The 16,253-nt window shown below is 44.7% G+C and overlaps 1 protein-coding gene across 1 annotated transcript in view; it reads left to right on the top strand.

The window, feature by feature from the left end:
* Pls1 (plastin 1) overlaps positions 1 to 16,253 on the top strand; it is a 57,744-nt gene that overhangs the window by 22,445 nt on the left and 19,046 nt on the right. Inside the window, exons 2-9 of the mRNA XM_042665704.1 lie at positions 1,134 to 1,242; positions 5,265 to 5,428; positions 7,678 to 7,807; positions 8,746 to 8,878; positions 12,119 to 12,200; positions 13,046 to 13,211; positions 13,314 to 13,456; positions 14,478 to 14,570. Of these exons, the coding sequence (XP_042521638.1) occupies positions 1,173 to 1,242; positions 5,265 to 5,428; positions 7,678 to 7,807; positions 8,746 to 8,878; positions 12,119 to 12,200; positions 13,046 to 13,211; positions 13,314 to 13,456; positions 14,478 to 14,570 (981 nt within the window). The 5' untranslated portion in view covers positions 1,134 to 1,172. The remainder of the gene's footprint in view (positions 1 to 1,133; positions 1,243 to 5,264; positions 5,429 to 7,677; positions 7,808 to 8,745; positions 8,879 to 12,118; positions 12,201 to 13,045; positions 13,212 to 13,313; positions 13,457 to 14,477; positions 14,571 to 16,253) is intronic.

Below are 16,253 nucleotides of genomic sequence, written 5' to 3'. Positions count from 1 at the left end.
ATTTGAAACCAGTAAGTAACTTCAAGAAACTGTCTCCAGTTAACCACCAAAATGCCACAAGTGGAGCTATGGCTCAAGTGGTACGGTACCAAGCCTTCAATGGGAAAGCTACATTCAAGCCAGGTCTTCAGTTCAAGCCCCAATACTGGCACCAAAGGGGTGGGAAAAAAAGAATTAAAAAAAAGAAAAAGTTATATAATGTTCTTCCTTTTCACCCCCCTCCCTGAAATGTACCCACCTGAAGATGATATCAAAAGGCTATGACGTGATCTTTCTAGGTAGTGAGATCATGGGTTATCTTAATGTTCTTTGGGAAACGTTTTTCTCCCGCAGTTCGCTACATATCCCAACCTCGCCTTCTTGTTTTCTTACAGCCTACTTGTACATCTTTGTTTTTCCCTTTTCATTTTTCTCATGTACTCAGAGTTAGCAAGGTCCGCTGGCCCGGGGGGGGGGGGGAGGGGGGTCACGTCATGCAGGGAAGGGGAACCGTGTAGAAATGGCAGGGTTATTTCTCCAGATGTGCTGACTCGAACGTCCCCTTTCTGTGGATGTCACTCAGGGTTTTGAAGTGTGACCTTCAGACTTCATCCTTCCTATGTGTCATTGCGAGACTTTTCTCAAACTTGAAAGGCTTCTTTTACCGAAATAGTGGGGTGGAGTGTAAATGAGAATTGTATCCTGGGAGGAAAGTTGGTGCCTTATAAACACAGGGTGAGCAAAGGTAGCTGACTCATAGTTATTGTTGGCCTTGTAGACTGGTAGAACATTACAAAGAGACCCAAGTTATTCTTGCTCAGCTCCAGATGCTCTTTCTCTGGCTGTTACCATGGTTTAATGTTCTCTTCCTTTCTTTCTTTTTGTCGGGTGTAGGACTTGAACTCAGGGTCTGGGTGCTGTCCCTCAGCTCTTCAGCTCAAGGCAAGCACTTTACCACTTTGAGCCACAGCGCCACTTTCGGTTTTTTGGTGGTACATTGGAGATAAGAGTCTCATTTTTTTCCTGCCCAGGCTGGCTTTGAACTGCGATCCTCAGATCACAGCCTCCTGAGTAGCTAGGATGACAGGCATGAGCCATGGATGGCCCACCTTAAAACATTCTCTTTATGACATTGCTTTTTTTTTTTCTCCTAGATCTGAAGAAGGGCCTGAAAAAGCCTTTCCTGCCCAAGAATGGAAAACAGTGCCACCACCATCTCTCGGGAGGAGCTTGAGGAACTACAAGAAGCATTCAATAAGATTGGTATGCATGAGGAACAGTAAATACGTTATTTTCATTGATATCACTCTTCAGGAATGAAACAGTATATTTTTTTGTGTATGTGCCAGTATTGGAGATGGAACTCAGGGCATGGGTGCTGTCCCTGAGCTCTTTTGCTCAAGGCTAGCACTCTACCACTTGAGCCACAGTGTCATTGTTGGCTTTTTCGTAGTTAATTGGAAATAAGAGTCTCTGGGTCTTTTCTTACTCTGGTTGGCTTTAAACCACAATCCTCCTATCTCAGCCTCCTAAGTAGCTAAGATTTTTTTCTTTTTACTATTACTAATTTCCTTCACATTTATTCCTTTCTTCTTCTTCTTTTTTTTTTCCCTATCTAGGTTTTATTGGCTTCTTTCTTTCTGTAAGATAAACTAAAGACTGGCATGAACTTCTCGGTGAACTGGACTTTGAGTTCTTTGTAGAGATTAACCTAGGTTAATGAATGACACTGTAATTGGATATGCTGCACGTGGTATCCTCAGTCCACAGGGGGAAACATTACAGAAACACTTCCTTGTGCACAAAGATGAACTCTGCCCTCTGAGCCTTTGTCCCTACAATAATACAAATACTGTCTGAATTCATGCAGGACAATTGTTCACAACGGAGTTTCACTTTTGAAGATCCTACGTCTTTCTTTTTCCTTCCCCTGAAATTCACGCGGAATGTAAAAGCATTTGAGTACAGTTTGAAGGGCTGTGTGTCTTCTTTGTTCTCCTTTTGCTTTTGAGACCCATGCAGTGTTCCTTCTTTGTGACATTCTCCTCTTGCCAGTTTTGTGTATTTTTTCTAAAAATGATCCTCAGACCCTGCTAGATGTCCAGGCTTTACCTTCCCTGCTTTGAGAACCTGATCAACAGGGAGGATGCAGGAGCCTTTTCTTGCTGTAGTTGATAAATGTATGAGCAAAAGGAGAGCCCTGGGACAGTGGAGCGTAGTGGGTAATGAGACTGTGCGATGCCTCCCGCTGCATCCCTCCACATCCGAAGTTTGCCCTGCGTCTGTAGACCCCGTCTCTCAGGCAGTGATGAAAAATAAATCAGAGCTGGGCATTGGTAGCTTACTTACTCTATAATCCTAGCTCCTTGGGAGGTGGAAAACAGGAGGATTGTGATTGAAGGCTAGGCAGGGCAGAAAAGTTCACAAGAACTATTCTTTTTTTTTTTGCTGGTCGTGGGCCTGAGCTCTGGGTCTAGGGGCTGTGCCTCAGCTCTTCAGCTCAAGGCTACTAGCACCCTACCAACTTGAGCCACAGCGCCACTTCCAGCTTTTTTCTGCTTATGTGGTACTGAAGAATCGAACCCAGGGCTTCATGCATGCAAGGCAAGTGCTCTACCACTGAGCCACCTTCCCAGCCCAACGAGAACTATTCTTAACCCATAACTGGGCACAATGGTATGTGTCTGACATCTCAAACTACAGGTGATTGACAGGAATATGGGCCCGGCCAGCACAGGCAGGGGGAAAAAAACATCGATGGCTCTCTGCACAGAAAGGAAATGGGCACAGCAATGCATGACTGTCATCCCAGTGTTACAGGTAGTCTCAAAGAGGGTGGATCTGGGATCAGGCATGCCCCTGGTGGGAAGAGAGACCCTAGCCTGAAAAATAAGAGCTGGATGGGCAGCGCAGTTCTAGCATATACCACTTTAGCAAGTGTGAGCTTAGCCCTGAGTTCAAGCCCCAGGACTCCCAAGAAGAAAGAGCGACAAAACTGAGAGTCAGACTGCTGGGCCCACGAATTTAACGATCACAGTTTTCTTGCTCTTATATTTTTTTTCCCCATGAACCTAGTGAATAATGACCAAAAGGAATGAACTTGAAATGCAGGGTCAGATACATTTCTAGAGACGATTACAAAGGAAGATTTATATTAAAAAGTAAAGTTCTTCAAAAAGGAAAGAAAAAAAAATATCACAAGATTTACAGATCTTCCTGTGAAGTAAAGCGCCTTGTACAAATCTCTGGGTTTTCCCAGGTCTCCCTGTGAACAGTCACGAGTACATTGCACAAATACAGGATGTACACAAAAATCACTAAAAATGCATTTTATAGAGTATTGTATGCAGTGCTAATTTTCCAACCAAAAAAAAAGTGGGCAGTTATTAAAATGTTCTGTTCCATTTAGGTATGGAAACAGAGGCAACAAGAACAAATGGGTCTTCTTGCCTGATTGTTATTTAACAGACATGTCTGAGCAGAGTGCTACATGGACCTTCCCAAAATGTATGGATTAGTCGTCTCTTTTCTTTGTTTCACACACCAACTGTAATCCTTTTTTTTTTTTTTTGGTGGTATTGATATTTGAACCTAGGGCTTCATGTTTGCTAGACCCATTAAATTAATATTTAATATATTTAATGGAATATTAAAATTGTTAAAAATTCTAAACAGTATCCTAAACTTCCATCTCAAGAGTCCAAAAGATAAGTTCCTTTCCTCATCAGTAATCCAATTACCGTGATGACAGCTCTTTTGTTGAGAGGAAAAAGCAGCCTAAGACACAAGCCAGTGGTTACCAGATGAGCTAAGTCAGCCTTGGCGATACCCACCCAGCCTGCAGGCACAGCACGCCACACGGGCGGTTTCTGGTGCCCGCTGGGCAGCCAGGATCTGCGGTGCCTTCATTCTGGGTGAAGAAGTGATATGTAGTCTCTAGGAAAAACCCCAGGGAAGGGCATTTCGGTGATCACATGGAAACACCCAGAAACTTGTTGCCAAGAGTCCAAATATAGCCGTGAGATTGCCGGCACACCTAATCTCAAAATGACAGCAGGCAGAATGGTATCATAAATACGTAATGACGAAGCGATGAATTATTGAAAGCGAAACAAGCTGTTGCCAGGACAGTGAGGGGCAAAAGTGCTTTACGTGGATTTTACAGGACACGTAGATCCTTTCTGCAAGGAGTATGTGGCCCGAGGATCTGTTTCATAGATCTAGTTTATAAATCCATTGCAGGAATCTACAAATATCAATCCATTTTACTAGAGTCTGAGTGCATGTGCCCCTTGACCACGTATGACATTTCTCTTCCCCATTTCTCCCAACCTCCCTCTTTCTTTCCCTCCCTCCCTCCCTCCCTCCCTCCCTCCTTCCTTCCTTCCCTTCTTCCTTTCCTTCTTACCCCTCCCTCTCTCCCTCCCTTTCTTTCTTTCTTTCTTTCCTTCCTTCCTTCCTTCCTTCCTTCCTTCCCTTCTTCCCTCCTTCCCTCCTTCCTTCCCTTCCTTCTTTCCCCTCCCTCCCTTCCTCCCTCCCTCCCTCCCTCCCTCCCTCCCTTCCTTCCTTCCTTCCTTCCTTCCTTCCTTCCCTCCTTCCTTCCCTCCTTCCTTCCCCTTTCCTTCCCCTCCCCTCCCTCCCTTCCTTCCTTCTCCTCTTTCTTGGTAGTGGGGTTTGAACTTGGCCTTGCCCCTATTAGGTAAGTGCTGTACCTACCACTCAAGCCACACCTTCAGCCTTTCGCTCTGGCTGTTAGGAGAACGTTTTTACCCTCTCCCCCACGCTTGTCTGCACTGCACCATCCTCCTGTCCGGGCTTCCTTTCACAGCTGGAGGCAGGCGCCTGCCCCCTCTCCCGGGCTTTTCTGTGAAAATGGAACTTTGTGACCATTTTTGCTCAGGCTGTGCTAGTATCACAATCCTGAGGTACTTTTTCTATCTAGCTACTAGCTAGAATGATGACTGTGAGGCACTGGGGTCCGGACCTCAAGGTTTATTGCTTTGAAGCTTAGTCATTTCCCCAAACTCAGTTTCTTGCCCAAGCCTTGTCCATTCTATGCACTTAAAATCCATATAGCGGTCCTCAATCTATGAAGAGAAGCTGCAGTTAAAAAATGAATGATTTAATCAAGTGTGGCACATGCACTGCATAGTTCAGGTGTAGGAAGATACTCCCTGTCCCCTGGGGAAACAAGCACCCAAGGGTGTCCCCATCCTAGAGGCTGGCTGAGGGCTGATCTCCAGCAGCACGGGTGACGCAGGGCCCATCAGTATCTGCCTTTGCAGATATTGACAACAGCGGCTACGTCAGTGACTACGAACTTCAGGACCTTTTTAAGGAAGCCAGCCTGCCTCTCCCTGGCTACAAAGTGCGTGAGATCGTGGAGAAAATTCTAGCGGTTGCTGACAACAACAAAGATGGCAAAATCAGCTTTGAAGAGTTCGTGTCGGTGAGTAATGGCCGGTCTGCTGTTGGTCCTGACTGGCTGGTGATCAGATTTGGCTCCAGGGAACCCGAAGGAGCCCGCTTTAACATGAGGAGAATGCTCATAGCAGCTGTTATTGTGCAAGTAATAATGTCTACACGTGACTCATAAAGCTGAGGACAAAGTCACAGCATGGAAGTCAGCTTTTTTTAAATTTTTATTTATGTTTTAAAAATATAATAATTTTTATTTTTATCATTCAGGTATTGTACCAGAGGGGTTACCATTGGCTAGAACCCAAGGCTTGTCCCTGAGCTTCTTTGGCTCAAGGCTAGTGCTCTACCACTTCAGCCACACCTCCACTTCTAGCTTTTTGGCAGGTCCATTAGAGATGGTCTCACAGACTCTCCTGCCCAGCTGACTTTGGATCACAATCCTCAGATCTCAGCCTCCTGAGTAGCTAGGGTGACAGGCATGAGCCACCGGTGCCCAGTACAAGTCAACTTTGGGGAGTCGTCGGTCATTCATGATATTTGAGCTCAGCGCATATTGACCATTACCATCAGTGTATACATAGTTAATGAAGTTGATGTTATCAGGTTTTGCATTCTCTTTTCATCAACTCACACCTAGGCAGTGAATCAGGTAGCAAGCATGAAGAGACAGGGTCCTACTTCCACAGAGATCCCGTGGGTGAGGAGGACAGAGTTGTGCAAAAGGGACAGACCACTGCCGTGACACAGCCGTGTAGCTCATAGGAGCATTTGTAGCAGATGGAGTTGAAGCTGAAACTGGAGGACCCAAGGACTCGGGGAAGACTGAGATCTAAAGAAAGTTTAGATGGAAAAAGGGGGCTGGGGGGGGAATTAATATGGAAGACATTAGAAGTGGCAGTATGTCATTGTGGCTTTAGAAATGGTGAGTCATCTCACACAAAGAAGGGACAGTGTGGTTACAGCCCAGTTCTAAGGAAGACCATGTAGCTGCAGACACGAGCAAGGCCATGTAGGGTCTGTCTGTCTGTCTGTCTTTCTTTCTTTCTTTTCTTCTTTTTTTTTATACCAGTCCTGAGACCTGAACTCAGGACCTATGCACTGTCCATGAGCTCTTTTGCTCAAGGCTTGCACTCTACCACTTGAGCCACACCCCTACTTCTGGCTTTTTTGGTGGTTCATTGGAGATAAGAATCTCATAGACTTTCCTGCCAGGCTGGCTTCCAACCACCATGATCCCCAGATCTCAGCCTCCTGAATGGCTAGGGCTACAGTTCAGAGCCCATTAATGCCCAGTGGGTTTAACTTTTTATCGTTAGAACAATAGGAAACCAATGAAGTAGGAAGAAAGAGCAAAGCGGTAAGATTAGATTTGTACTGAAAACCACTCAAATGGCTGTCCACTGCAGGGAGAAAGGATTTAGTCTATTCTTGCCAATCCCTGGAGAGTCTAGTACTAGTGACTAGAAAATGGAACTCCCAGCAGCCCAAGCTATTTCTAAGAGCTAATTGGTTTATTTTAATATGCTGCCCTGTGTTACAAGAGCTGATTGGTTTATTTTAATATACCTCCATGTGTTACAAGAGCTGATTGGTTTATTTTAATATACCTCCATGTGTTACAAGAGCTGATTGGTTTATTTTAATATGCCTACATTTGGGATGCTCAGACAGAGAAATGCCCTCACTAAGGTATTTCTTAAAATTTTTGTCATGTAGTTAGTTATTTCTTAGCTTTTCTCCATACAGGAAAGAGAACATCCTGGCACATCAAGAAGAAGAACAAATTTTTTTTTTTTGGTTGGTCATGGGGCTTGAACTCTGGGCTTGGGCACTGTTCCTCAGCTCTTCAGCTCAAGGCAAGAGCTCTACCACTTGAGCTACAGCGCCACTTTCAGTTTTCCTGTGGTTTATTGGAGATAAGAGTCTCACAGTCTTTCCTGCCTGGGCTGGCTTTGAATCACGATCCTCAGATCTCAGCCTCCTGAGTAGCTGGGATTACAGGTGTGAGCCACCAGCTCCCGGCAAGAAAAACAACTTTGACGTGTTCATTTAAAGTGTAGTTGTAGCTTGTCCCAGAGACAACCATTTGTCCATTTTGTGTTAAGTGCAAATATATTGGATTCATGTTTCCTTTGGTGTTGTTTCAGATGAGTAAGTATAATAGATAACCTTCCTGTGTCCAGATCTTTCTTTCTTTCTTTCTTTCCTTCTTTCCTTCTTTCTTTCTTTCTTTTTTACAATTATTTAATCACCCATTGCATTTCTATCCCATTTTAGCTAATGCAAGAATTGAAAAGCAGGGATATCAGCAAAACTTTCCGAAAGATAATTAACAAGCGGGAAGGAATCACAGCGATCGGAGGCACTTCCTCCATTTCCAGCGAGGGTACCCAGCATTCATACTCAGGTAACCCCTGCTCCAAACTGGCCTCTTATCATCCATTCCATAGTGCCATATTACATACTGATGTTCTAATCAAGCATGTACTGGAGAGGTGCTCTACCACTTGAGCCACACCTTCAGCCCTTTCTTTAAAACTTATTGTTGTTCACGGGGCTTGAACTCTGGGCCTGTACACTGTCCCTGCCCTCTTCTGCTCAAGGCTAGAGCTCTACCACTGGGAGGCACAATGCAACTTCTGGTTAATTGGAGATAAGAGGCTCATGGATTTTCCTGCCTGGGCTGATCCTCAGATCTCAGCCTCCTGAGTAGCTAGGATTACAGGCATGAGCCACCAGTGCCCAGCTGCCTTCAGTCCTTTTTCAGATAGGGGATTGGGCTTGTTGCCTGGCCTTGGACCTCTCCTATAGCTGGGATTACACGTATATACCACCATGCCCAGGTTCTTGGTTGAGGAGGGAGAGAGTCTTAGTAACTTTTTGCCTAGGCTAGCCTTGAACTGCCATCCCCCTTTTCTTCCCAAGTAGCTGGGATTGCAGGCATTTATTTTCGTAGATCTTAGGGGTTTTTTTTTCCCTCCTTATTTAGGTGTACTTCTTACATGAGTATACATAGTTTTACATCTGAGTGTTTGTGTGTAAAGATTTGACCTTTGATAGTATGCTGCTGATTTATTTGATTTCTGAAGCAATAGATCCTTTGAAAGATGTTGGAATCAGACCTGATGTTTTTTGCCTGTGCAAAAACTAGTCCCTCCTTCCTCTCTCCTCTTAGACTGGATGAAAAAGTAGAATGAATTCCCCTTTCTTTGTTGTGTCCTTTGGAGTTTTAATTGCATGTAATTAACAGCCATTTTTTTTAGCAGAAATTGACAGATATAGTTTTATAGGGTGATTAAATTCTGGGAAATAGATTTTTTCCTACCAAGGTTTTCTTCGTTTCAGAGGAGGAAAAAGTGGCTTTTGTGAACTGGATAAACAAAGCCCTGGAGAATGACCCTGACTGTCGGCACCTCATCCCCATGGACCCGGGTGACAATAGCCTTTTCAAGTCACTGGCAGATGGCATCCTCCTTTGGTGAGCTGAACATCTCACAGTGGGGGCTCTCTGTTTTCTGTCCCATCCATGAGCGCTCCATGAAGCTACAACTAGGCAGAGCCGTTGTCCTTTGCAATTAGCAGCTTGAGAGGTGTCTATTGCATAGACCACGACTATGCTTTCTAGAATGATCTTCCTCCTCCAATCCTTTGTTTTCCTGATGCTTTTTTTTTTTTTTTTTGCTGGTCCTAGAGCTTGAATTCAGGGCCTAGGCACTGTCCCTGAGCTCTTCAGCACAAGGCTAGCACTCTACCAACTTGAGCCACAGCACCACTTCTGGCTTTTTCTGTGTATGCAGTGCTGAGGAATCGAACCCAGGGCCTCATGCATGCGAGGCAAGCGCTCTACCACTGAGCCACCTTCCCAGCCCCTTCCTGGTGCTTTTTAATGCCTCTCATCGTCATCATGCCAGTACACTTTCAAGTGAGTCCTGTTAAAATGTTGGTCTATTTTCATGTGTCAACATGATTTCTTTTTTCACTTCCCAATGCGAGTATTGGTGATTGATTGAGACATGATCATAAAGGAGAAGTGGAAGCAAGATTGTCCCTAAATGACAAAAACCAGTTTTGGCTCTGTCTGTTCTGCTTCCCACACTGTAAACTTTTTCTTTTTCTTTTTTGTTGGTCGTGGGGCCAGAACTCTGGGCCTGGGCGCTGTCCCTCAGCTGTTCAGCTCAAGGCTAGCGCTCTACCACTTGAGCCACAGCGCCACTTCCGGCTTTTTCTGCTTATGTGGTGCTGAGGAATCAAAACCAGGGCCTTATGCTTGCAAGGAAGCACGCTACCACTGAGCCACCTTCCCAGCCCCACACTGTAAACTTTTGTGTGAGCACTACTGCTGTGAGTACCATGCTCTTGATGAGTTTGTTTTGCCCAAGGCTAGTACTGTAGCACTTCAGCCACACCTCCACTTGCAGCTTTTTGCTGGTTAACTGGAGATAAGAGTCTCACAGAGTTTTGTGCCCTGCCTGTCTTCAACTTCCATCCTCAGCTCTCAGCCTCTTGAGTAGCTAGAATTACAGGGTTAAGCTAATGCCTGGCTATACTGTAAACTTTCTATGTAGTCCCAGCATATTCTTTATATAAAGCAGGTGTCTTTATTTTATTTAAAAAAATAGTGGACCTCCAAAGAAGAAATGAGCCATCACAAACAATCACAGTACCACTAATGATTTACATCTTTGTTAGGGCCCTTTGTATCTGCACTTAAAAAAAGGAAAGAAGTCCTTAACCTACAAATAAAGACTATCAATGGTTAGAACACTATGTATTAGAGATACTGTGACCTTCATTTACGGTTCTTATCTTTTCACCTTCAGAGAATTTCCTATTCTGAATCAAATGTGCATTTTCCTTATACTCTAAAATATAGAGACAAAACTCAGGCCAATTCCTTTAAATTGTCTGAATTGTTGAAATCTTAGATGAAGTCTCCCACTCTTTATCTTTCTGCAACAATAATACCATACAGTTTGCACAAAATTTGTCTCCTCCTCCTCCTTCTCCTCCTTTTCCTTCTTCTCTTTCTCTTCTTCCTTCTTCTCCTTTTGACATTTTACACATAAAAAAGCATACAATTTATTAATTGAACTTCACTGCTGAAAGGCTTTTTGGACAGGAAACTTCTTTTTAAACAAATCCTGGGGCTTGAACTCAGTGTCAGGGCACTGTCCCTGCTGCTCAAGACTAGCACTCTACCACTTGAGCCACAGCCCCACTTCTGCTTTTTTGGTAGTTTATTGGAGATAATATGCTCATGGATTTTCCTGCTTGGGCTGGCTTTGAACTGTAATCCTTAGATCTCAACCTCCTGGGTAGCTAGGATTATAGGCATGAGCCACCAGCACCTGGCTTTTCTTTTATTTACTTTTTCTTTTTTCAATTGTTATTATAAAGGTGAAATACAGAGGAGTTACAATTACATAAGTCAGGTAATAAGTACATTTCTTTTTGGACAATTTCACCCCATCCCTCGCTCTTTCCCAGTTTTTCTCTCCCTTCCCCTCTCACAAGTTGTATAGTTCATTTTCCATTTAGTTTATACTGAGTACCACTGCTACATTTGTTCACGCTCTTCCTCTCCATTTCTATTTTTTTGTCGGTCATGGGGCCTGTCCCTCAGCTCTTCAGCTCAAGGCTAGCGTTCTAACACTTGAGCCACAGCACCACTTCCAGCTTTTTCTGCTTATGTGGTGCTGAGGAATCGAACCCAGGGCCTCATGCATGCGAGGCAAGTACTCTACCACTGAGCCACCGTCCCAGCCCTCCTTGAGTTTATTTCTATAAGTATTATTTTATGTGATTAAGAGGCACAGAGGCATTGCACCTTTCTGCTCCTCCCCTGAGAGCCTCCTCTTTTGGTCTCTCTGTGTGTGAATGCCTAGAGTCCTGTACAATTATAGATCTAGCTTCCTTAACATGATTTGTTCTAGATCCATCCATTTCCCTTCAGATGACATAATACTGTTCTTTCTAATGGACGAGTAAAATTCCATTGTGTATAGGTACCACATTTAAAATATATATATATATATATATATATGTATATATATAGTTTGATTGTTCTTAAGGTATTATACAGAGGAGTTGCCATTTCATAAGTAAAGTAATGAATACAATTCTTTTTTGTTGTTGTTGTTGTTTATTTTTTTTTTGGTCCAGTCGTGGGACCTGAACTCTGGGCCTGGGCGCTGTCCCTCAGCTCTTCAGCTCAAGGCTAGCACTCTACCACTTGAGCCACAGCGCCACTTCCGGCTTTTTTCTTTTTGCTTATGTGGTGCTGAGGAATCGAACCCAGGGCCTCGAGCATGCAAGGCAAACGCTCTACCACTGAGCCACCTTCCCAGCCCCGTGAATACAATTCTTTTTGGACAATGTCCCCTCTTCTTTTGCTTGGCATTTGGCCTCTTGGGAGTTTGTTTACTTCTAACAATACTAGCGATTATTACATGAAATAAAGACAAAAACTGCCACAAAGAAACTGCATGAGCTATGTCAAGGAGTAGATTTGTTTCAAGATCGAGAATATTTATTATATTTAAACAAGTTTCTGGCTTAAATATATATACATATATATATATATATATATATATATATATATATATCCTAATAAACAAATGGATTCTTACCACTTCTCAAATTTTAGCTTTTTTTTTTTTTTTCTAAAACATTTCTGCAACTCTCCCAACCTAATTATTGCCATTTTTTTTCTCATTAGCAAAATGATCAACTTGTCTGAACCGGATACTATTGACGAAAGGGCCATCAACAAGAGAAAGCTGACCCCCTTCACTGTCTCTGTGAGTATCTTCTTCCATGGGGGGGAAGGGGGGACTGGCTGTGTCCCAGGTAGGGGTTCACCCGCACAGAACCTCCAGCAGGAGAATGGAGAGCAGGTGTTGGCGTGGTCTCAGGGAAGTCAGGTTAGTGCTACCGGTTGTGGAGAGGATTTGGGGATTACAGGACAGCTTTTTGATTCTGCGCAAACTTCCTCAGGAACCAAGGCAGGGGCGTGAACGGTTGGTCCTCTCACCCAAGCTAGTCAATAAGATCAGGAAGAAATGATTTTGGCAGAAATGGGAGGAACATCAGGTGGAAAATGGGCTTGTTTTGGACCTGGTGGGTTTGAGGAGCAATCGGGTAGACGTTACTAAGTGTACCCCGTGCAGAGAGCACAGGGGAGCTCTCCAGGGGCAGAGGGCGGTCTCACGTGTGGAAGTCATTAGCATACTGCAGATAACAGTTAAAACCATGTGATTTTTTTTTTTTTTAGTATTAATAGTAATTAACATGCACAAACATTACTTCTGTTTTTTAAAAAATCTGAAATTTCTGAGATATGGGGCCCTGGTGGCTCAGGTCGCAGCTCAGGAGGCTGAGATCTGAGGATCATGGTTCAAAGAGTCTGTGAGACTCTTATCTCCAAAGAACCACCAAAAGACCTGCAAGTGGATCTGTGGCTCAAGTGGTCAAGCATGAGCTTTTAGCAAAAAAAAGAAAATCTCAGGGATGGCGCGCAGGCCCTGAGTTCAAGTCCCAGGACTTAGACTTCTGTAACCCATGGTTTCTTACAGCTAACTTGTCAATGATAAGCCATGAGAGCCACAATTTCTTCCCTTTGTGATTTTCTCTTTTGGCCATTCAGGAAAATTTGAACCTGGCACTGAATTCTGCCTCTGCCATCGGCTGCACTGTGGTCAACATCGGTGCCCAGGATCTCAAAGAAGGAAAACCTCACTTGGTCCTGGGCCTTCTCTGGCAGATCATTAAAGTTGGTCTCTTCGCCGATATTGAACTCTCCAGGAATGAAGGTGAGGGCCTGGAGCTGGAGGCATCTCCACCCACCCCCCTCCCCACATACACCCCTCTCTCCCCAAGGGAAGGCAGGATTCACATGCCCTTTCTCCTGACAGCTCTGATCGCACTGCTCAGTGAGGGTGAGGAGCTGGAGGAGCTGATGAAGCTGTCCCCTGAGGAGCTGCTGCTGCGCTGGGTCAACTACCACCTCAGCAACGCGGGCTGGCGCACCATCAGCAACTTCAGCCAGGACATCAAGGTTCAACCACTCTGTGCCCTGAACTCAGGGTGTGGCCCAGTCAGTCTGACGGCTCGTGATCAGTTCCAGTCATGGCATATAGATTGTAGTCTGTGTGCCCACCCCTCCTGGTCACAGCTCTGGTCATAGTTTCTTTATAGAGATGGTATACAGTGCAGTATAGAGGGAAGAATGGGGTTCATTCAAAAAACCAGAAAAGTCTTCCAGGAGAACATAGTTGACCTAAATATAGAGCTTGAACTACTAGAGCTTGAAATCATAGATGAGGTCCCTTAGCTTTTTTTTTTTTTTTCTCAAGGCTATTACTCTAATCACTTGAGCCACAGCTCTACTTCTGGCTTTTTGCTGGTTCATTACAAATAAAGAGTCTCAGATTTTTTTCCTGCCCAGACTGGCCTTGAATTGCAATCCTAAGAGCTCAGCCTCCTGAGTAGCTAGGGTGACAGGCCTGAGCTACCATACCCAACTTGTCCTAAACCTTAACTAACATTTAGGTTGTAGACAAATGGAACGGTTTGGGGGAGGGGTTTCCGGGCCCAGGGAACCCTGTGGTAGCTGAGGTTGGAACCCTGAACTGCAGGAAACCCTGAGCTGTGGGAACACAGCAGGGCGATTCCAGGAACCTGTGAGTCATTCTGTGTGTGTGTGTGTTTTTTTTTTTTTTTTTGTTGGTTGTGGGGCTTGAACTCTGGGCCTGGGCGCTGTCCCTCAGCTCTTCAGCTCAAGGCGAGCGCTCTACCACTTGAGCTACAGTGCCACTTCCAGTTTCCTGGTGGTTTATTGGAAATAGGAGTCTCACGGTCTCTCCTGCCCGGGCTGGCTTTGAACCGTGATCCTCAGATCTCAGCCTCCTGCGTAGCTAGGATTACAGGCGTGAGCCACCAGCGCCCGGCTCATTCTGTGTTTTTCATGTTGAGATGGGAGCCATCTCCCCAGTGTGAGCATCCTCCCACTCCCCCAAATATAGAGTGATTCTGATCATTCAATTTAATAATGCTATTTCTTTTTTTTTTTCTTAAAGGATTCAAAAGCCTACTTTCATCTGCTCAATCAGATTGCCCCTAAAGGTGACCGAGAAGGCCCTGCCGTTGACATCGACCTTTCAGGGCTCAATGTGAGCGCAGTTTTTAGTTTTTGTATGTGGTGGTAAAAGTATACATAGGCTGAAACTTGCTGTTTTGATCAGTTGTGAGTTCAAGAATGTTCCGTGTGTTCAACATAGCTGTGCAGCGATCTCTAGTGACGCCTCTTCTGGAGCTATTTCATCCCCCCGAGTAAAAACCTCTACACCCATTCAACCAGGACCCCCACTTCCTCTGCCGATCCCTGCTGTCCACTCTTGCCTGGCACCAATGGCCTAACCCCTGTAATCCTAGCAACTTAGGAAGGTGAGATCTGAGGATCATGGTTTGAAGCCAGTCCTGGCAGTTGGTGAAACTCTTATTTCCAAGTAACTACCATAAAGCTGCAAGTCAAAGTATGACTTAAGTGGTAGATCGCTAGCTTTGAGGAATAAAAAGAAAAAGAAAAAAGAAAGCTCAGGGACAGCACCCTAGCCTTGAGATCCAACCCCAGGACTGGCACCTAAAAATAATAATGGGATTTCTATCCAGGCAGCTAGCCTCTCTGGAGCCCTCGGCCCTTTCTTTCTTTCTTTCTCTCTCTCTCTCTCTCTCTCTCTCTCTCTTTCTCTGTCTCTTTCTTTCTTTCTTTCTTTCTTTCGCTTCAACTCTGTGTCTGGGTGCTGTTCTTGCACTTTTCAGCTCAAGGCATGTGCTCTACCACTTGAGCCACAGCACCACTTTCGGTTTTCTAGTGGTTTATTGGAGATAAGAGTCTCACAGACTTTCCTGCCTGGGCTGGCTTTGAACCGCGATCCTCAGATCTCAGCCTCCTGAGTAGCTAGGATGACAGGCATGAGCCACCGGTGCCAGCTGCCCTCAGCCCTTTCTTCACATTTCAGCCCGTGCTTTGCACCCTGGCTTTCAAGTCCTAGGCTCCAAATGTCCAGCTAATCTGGTAGCCATGCCTGGAGAAAGGGAAGGGCAAAAGTCTAAGCTTCATCAGTATGTGTGGCGTCAACCCTACATCCACAGTTCCCAAGCAAAATGCTGTCTGCAACCAGAGTGCTTTTGTGATTTGTCAGTGCGTACCAAGAAAGGGGAGCAACAAGCTGTTATTAGGTTGCTAAGCAATGGGTAATCAGTTCTATAGCTGATGTTTGGAAATGTACAGAATAGAAGATGGCAAGTCCTAGTGTTCAGGTGCAGGAAGGACTGACCGAGATCCTGACCTGGCTCATGCATTTTCCCAGGAGCCCATTCTCGACTTATCAACACCAGCCAATACATTTCCAGTGTGGAAATGTGTTAATCTTAAAGATAACGTGAAGCGTTACTAATAAGTGACATTTCACACTACTAGAATGAAATATGTCAGAAATGTAGCATCGCAAAACTACACAAAGTTCGCAAATGACATCAAGTCAAAAAAATCAGATACCTAACTTGGAAATTATTTTATGTGCCAGTGCCTGGGGCTTGAGCTCAGGGCCTGACTCCCATTTGGCTTTTTCACTCAAGCAATGAGGTTCTACCACTTGACCCACACCTCTACTTCCACCTTTCTGCTGGTTGATTGGAGATAGGAGATAAGCCTGGGCTGGCTTTGAGTTTCAATCCTCATATCTCAATTTCCTGAGTAGCTAAGATTACAGGCATGAGCCACCAGTGCTTGGAAAATATTAAGTATATTCAAAAGTGCATAGACTTGGTTTATCAAACTGCCCTGTGCCCGT

This window comes from Dipodomys spectabilis, unplaced genomic scaffold, assembly GCF_019054845.1.
Source record: "Dipodomys spectabilis isolate Male_0828 unplaced genomic scaffold, ASM1905484v1 ptg000342l, whole genome shotgun sequence".
NCBI lineage: Eukaryota > Metazoa > Chordata > Mammalia > Rodentia > Heteromyidae > Dipodomys > Dipodomys spectabilis.
The sequence above is the reverse complement of the archived record's forward strand: the minus strand, read 5'-3'. Positions and strand labels throughout refer to the sequence as shown.